This window comes from Pyrgilauda ruficollis, unplaced genomic scaffold, assembly GCF_017590135.1.
Source record: "Pyrgilauda ruficollis isolate IOZ18807 unplaced genomic scaffold, ASM1759013v1 scaffold1470, whole genome shotgun sequence".
Classification (NCBI taxonomy): domain Eukaryota; kingdom Metazoa; phylum Chordata; class Aves; order Passeriformes; family Passeridae; genus Pyrgilauda; species Pyrgilauda ruficollis.
The window spans coordinates 1-5,397 of NW_024513322.1; the positions used below are offsets into that span (position 1 = coordinate 1).

The window sequence follows — 5,397 nt, forward strand, 5'->3', positions numbered from 1 at the left end:
ATTGGCAGGCTCAGACAGGTGGAGCTGTGTTACACTGGAATCCACATGTTCTGTGGGGTTGGTGCTTGGAGACAGGGATGGCACTCCCACACCCACACCCACCCCAAGGCTCCATGTGACAAACTGTGTGCTTTATTGTTCGAAGCTTTCTTATATAGAGAGTTCAAAACTCCCAGGTGTAGACGGCTCATGGGTCTGATCCTCCCACAGCCCAGCTCCTGAGAACTGAGATGCCTTCAGCCCCAGATGGAACGTGACAAGTGAAGGTCCCTGTCTATCAAGCCAGGGACTCCAATGCCACAGAGCTGCTGGAGCTGGCGTGCACACTCCACCTTGCTGCTCACAGCTTCCTTTAGGCCAAGCAGCTCAAGGGAGGCACACGCAGCATTGTTCACCTCCCGCGGGGCTGAGACCATCGGAACACGTCCAGCCCCAAACCTTAACAAGGCAATTCTGCTGACCAGGAATTTGTATTTCTAACACCTGGACATCACTAAGAGCTTGTTGGACTCTCTGTTTCACAGATTAAATCTCCCTCTTTGTTTCTTCTGTCTTGTTAGGATAATGATTTTTGTGAATGTACAGGGACAGACACATTGATTCAACAAACACACCACTAATGGACATAAAGGCTGTGTCAGACCAAAACAAGGGAAGGGGTAAGAAATGTGTGACAGAACTAGCAGCATGGTTGCTGCAGTTAGCTGTTACTAATTGCCACAACTGGTGTTCTTCACAAGGTATGGAAAATGCACAAAAAGGGATGGCCAGGTAGTGCAGATGGCACTGCTTGAGATCCACAGGTGTACAAAAGCAAGTGCACCCAGAGGTGAGGAGGAAGAAGACACCTCCAAAGGAGTCAACACCTGCAGCAGGAGCTTGGGCTGTCCCTGTGAGAGCCCCAGGGTGCTGTGGGATGTGGGAGCTGGGCACCAGTTGAAGGGGTGGTTGGAGTAGGGCTGTTTGCTTGTTTGTTTATGGTCATGAGGAGAGCTCTCCTGCCTTCCTACATTGTTCCTTTGTATCCTGCTTGCCATGGAACTTGGCAAAAAAGGCACTGCCCTCCTTGTGTGCCCTGACCCCTTCCCCAGCTGTGGGAGGCTGGGGGTCACACTCTGCATGTCAGCAGATCTTCTCTCTGGTGGTGCTGGGCCAGCAACGTGCAGGGAGCACCTGCAGCCTTTGCTCCCCCCTCTGCCTCCGTGGGCATCTGTCCTGCCAGCACTGCATCCTCCTGCAGCCACTGGAGTGGGCATTTGCCAGGAAGGGTAGAAGGACACACAAGTCACACCCCAGAAGAGTTTGTGAAAGAGCCATAAGCCTCAGATCCTGCACAGAAACCTGAAAAGATCTGTACCTGAAACCATTTAGGCGGAAGAAAGAACCTGGGCACGTTTCTGGCTTCTCGCCTGTGACTTGACCTCGCAATTGGCCTCTGTCAGTTAAGTGAAAGAAAAGGTAGTTCCAAAAAATCAAAGCAACATTTATTTATAACAATCAAAAAGCAATAAAACAGGTAGAGATTTTCTGTCCTCTTTTGCGAGGTGTCAAGCCCGCCCCACAGGTGTAATGTGAGGGATGCTCTTCTCTGCTGCCTACAAGCTAATTCCAGTTAAAGAAAGCAGAAAGAGTCTCTAGGAAGGACAACTGAACATGCTCTTCTGCAAGAAGAAGGGCATAAGCTTATAAAACAGTCTGACACTTAGGGTATATTCTGTATTGATCATTTCCTATAGATTTCAGTTCATTTGCCCATTCCCACCTCAGTATTCAGTTTTGATATGCACTGAGTAGGTACCATGGTTTGTCTGGACATGGAAAGATTGTGGGGTTTTTTTTGCTAGCAGATTACACAACAGTGAGTTAGAAGGTGATTATTACTCTGTATGCTGTCAAACTCATTTTCTTTGACTTTCCTTTGTGTGTTAAAGCAAACTGTAGCATCCATAGATCTTATAAATCTGTGTGTTTTCTCCTTCCAGTTTGACTTTGTTTCCTGAGCTGTGCCCAAAATTCCACTCTGCGCTCTTTCAGTTTCTCTGCTGCCTTTTGCTCCAGGTCTATTCCCAGGTATTTTTCCTTCAGGTCATACTGAGGCCAATGGACCAAGCCCTCTCCGTTGGGATTTCTGGAAATAATAGGAGGAAAAGTTAGCTCTCCACTTGCCAATCCATTGCTCTCTGACTGCTCAGGTTCAGAGCATTTCAGAAAGCCAGCAGGTGAGCCCAGATGATGTGATTCTGGTACCTGAATAAATTGACAGCATTTTTTGAAAATGCTCATCAGTGGAACAGCAAAAGTGTAATAGTTGCCGTTAATTTTAGATCTAAAACTCCATTGCAGATGGAGTAACTGCTCTTAGATTTTTTTCTTCCTCGTGTCTGCAGGTTGCTTTAAGAAGACCATTAGGAAGAGAAATTGCTTCAATATTTATCTTAAATTCTGCCAAATTTCTAGGAACCACCATACAAGTACTGCTTCAGGCAGGTAAGTATGTTCTGGGCAGCACAGGCTGAACTTGAGCTGTAATTAGCGTAGTGATTCTCACCCATTTTTAGCAAAGTTGGTCCAGTATCTCATAACAGTTCTGCTGAGCTCATTTTCTTCTTTTGTAGCACCTCCTGCAAAGGAGAGATGAAAGGGCCACATTAGAAATTAAAAAATAAGTATCAGCTACAGCAATTGCAACACTTCCCTGGGTTGCCCTGAGCACTTGGAGGTTTTTCTAGGAGAGACCTGCAGATGAATGATGTAATGAAAAGTATCTACTACTGAAGACGGAAATGTTTATGCTCATAATGATGCTTATGATATATAAGGTATGCTTATTGTATGTAAAAGGTTTTTGATGCTTGTAAGAGAGAAATTCTATTCTAAGGGCCTGCAGTAATTGAAATGAGTAATAATGAGGTTCTAAAAGAAATATGGAGTAACTATGGGTACATCACCAGCTAAGAATGGCTTTCCAAAGACAAAGGCAACCTCAGCTCCATGATCTGCTTTTACAAACTCTGGTACCAAACCTTCCGCTGAACTCGGTCGATGTTGAAATTCATAAAAGTAGACTGGGTTGCCAGCATCTAGAGGATACAGAAAAGTGCTGTTTTGAGAGCTGAAAATACTGCTCCAAAGATGATAAACTTTCATGAAAAACCGTTTTGCTTAAATAAAAACACTACCAGTTCTCTGGATAGTGAGAAGTGCTGCACACTGTCCACAGCCCCCCCAGATCGAATTCTACAGCTGTTCTGAAGCTGCTGGCTTACCTCTGTGGTGTCTGGCCACTTCCACAGCTGAGATGACAAAGTAGACATCTCCCATTGCATCCAGGAGGCCATCTCGGACCTGGGCAGGGCTTTCTGCATCCCCCATGTACTCCTTGTACACTCTGTCAACAACTTCAGTCGTCAGGCCCTGAAACAGCAATAAAAACCATTATAATGATGATGAATATTATAGGGAGTAACAGCAGTGGGTGAGTGTGGCCTCAGCACATCCCTGGCAAATCCCCAAACAACAGCTTTCAGAGAAAACCCCCAGCTGTGTCAGAGTGTGGCTGGGAGCTCAGATTGGGGTTACACAGCTATGGATACAGGTGATCTCAGGGAAGAGAGGGATGCAAGATCAAAGGCTCAACTGCCTTCAGATAAACAGCAGCCAGTGATGCTGATTGTTCTCTCTTCTGTGGAAACGCCTTCATAACAGCACAGAAATCCTGCTGGATTTCATAAAATCCATTGATTGTTGTAGATGACCAGAATTTCTCCTGTGCAGAACACGCCTGGGCTCTGCATTTCCATGGTCATGGCGGATATTTGTGTCATTGAAGGTCCTGGCAAGTACTGGCCCTGCTTCTAGGGTCCTTAATTCTTACCTCTTCATCTCTACTTTTCTATGCAGTAGTTTCAGGAGAGCACAAAGGCACCAGAAAGGCAAGAGATTTGTAAATTACAGGGAAGCAAAACCTCGAGAAACTGAATGAGGGTGTCAGTGCACCCCAAATCTCTCAGGCTTTCCTCCTCTCCAGTGCCCAGCTACTGCTTCAGGAGATTGTGTCCCCTGGGTCTCCTGCCACACCTGCTGGAACTCTCATGTCTTGCATAACCTGGGGGTATCTGAAATGTCCCAAGAAACCTTGCTTAGGTACATGCACCACTCCTGGATTCCCACAGAACTCCTTTTGAAGAAGAGGGGCATTTAGGCTGGAAATGTAGAGAGTGTTTCCAGTCACTAGAGGTAACAGGAATGCAGCACCTCGGTGCCTGTTTCTGCCCCAGTTCATGGAGCTGTCCAGCACAATGACATTTTCCTGTGAAATGTGTCCCTCCAGGGATAAAAACAGCCCAACCAGCAAAGCAGCAGCACTGGGTTATTCTGAAACTGGTCTCTTACCTTAATGAATATTGCTAAGTTGCTCTGTAAAATTTGACGTGCAACATCTTTATCCAGACCATCCACAAAAGGAGGATATTTCATCATCTGTGTGATACAAAGATTCATACTTAATAAAACAGCCTCTATTTACAAAATCATGTTTAAATAACAACCTTCTTAATGTCTTACCATAGGAATCACCCATCCAAATTCATAGTTATTTACTCCTATGATGTATGGGACCTCATTGATTGATTTTTCAGACAGTAATTCCCTGGGACTCTTTGGAAAAAAGGCACCATCTACACATGCACTGATGAAAAAGAAATCCTGAACAAAAAGGGAAAAAAGAAAGCTTCATTAATGCATGCTATTTGCTTCTAAAAGAAGTTCAGATTTTTACTGCAGTTCCAAAGTGAAGCCTAATGAAAATACAAAAAGTAATGGTGTCCAAGCCATCTCAGTTTTTTTTTCTTACTGATTTTCTGCACGAGGCTGAAAACTGTGAAGATATTTCTGATGTTTGTGAAGCAGAAATCATTATGTTGAATTTACATGTTTTCTTGGTTCAATATGGCCATGGATGTGTGGAACAGTGGTACAAAAATAATTTCTGTATTGAAGTTTCAAAGGCACATAAGCATTGTGATAAGAACTTTTAAGCAGGACATAATGTATTATTTGATTTCAGGTCCCCCTGGATTTCTGTGCCATTTATTTTCCTTGCCCTGGTAGAGCACTGTAGCAAACCACAGGTAGCTCCAAGTGCATGCTGAATGGAAGGACAGGAACCTGTTTGCACTTTTCAGGCGAGTTGTCATTGCAGATCTGCAGTGCTGTCATGTCCTGAAAAAGTCAAGAAAGTCAGATTTTACATCCACTTCAGGTTCTCCAAACATTAAATCCCACAAAGAGTATTCTTTGGGATGAAAAGGTCTGAGAGGTCATTTAAATGCAAGAGGTATCATTTCACCTACCATTTTCAGTGTTATCTGCAGTAGTTCTTCTTCTGTTTTTCCTCTC

At 44.5% G+C, this 5,397-nt stretch overlaps 1 protein-coding gene across 1 annotated transcript; it reads right to left on the reverse strand.

Annotated features, from left to right (window-relative positions):
* Positions 1–1,848: 1,848 nt before the first annotated feature.
* LOC121349877 (fatty acyl-CoA hydrolase precursor, medium chain-like) lies at positions 1,849–5,391 on the reverse strand. The gene is made up of 8 exons (XM_041460684.1): positions 5,352–5,391; positions 5,167–5,220; positions 4,564–4,704; positions 4,393–4,479; positions 3,267–3,414; positions 2,949–3,080; positions 2,549–2,621; positions 1,849–2,128 (listed from the first exon to the last, which is right to left on the reverse strand). Exons 1-8 carry the CDS (start codon positions 5,352–5,354, stop codon positions 1,954–1,956), a joined length of 813 nt encoding a protein of 270 aa, XP_041316618.1. The 5' UTR covers positions 5,355–5,391; the 3' UTR covers positions 1,849–1,953.
* Between the last annotated feature and the right edge of the window lie 6 nt (positions 5,392–5,397).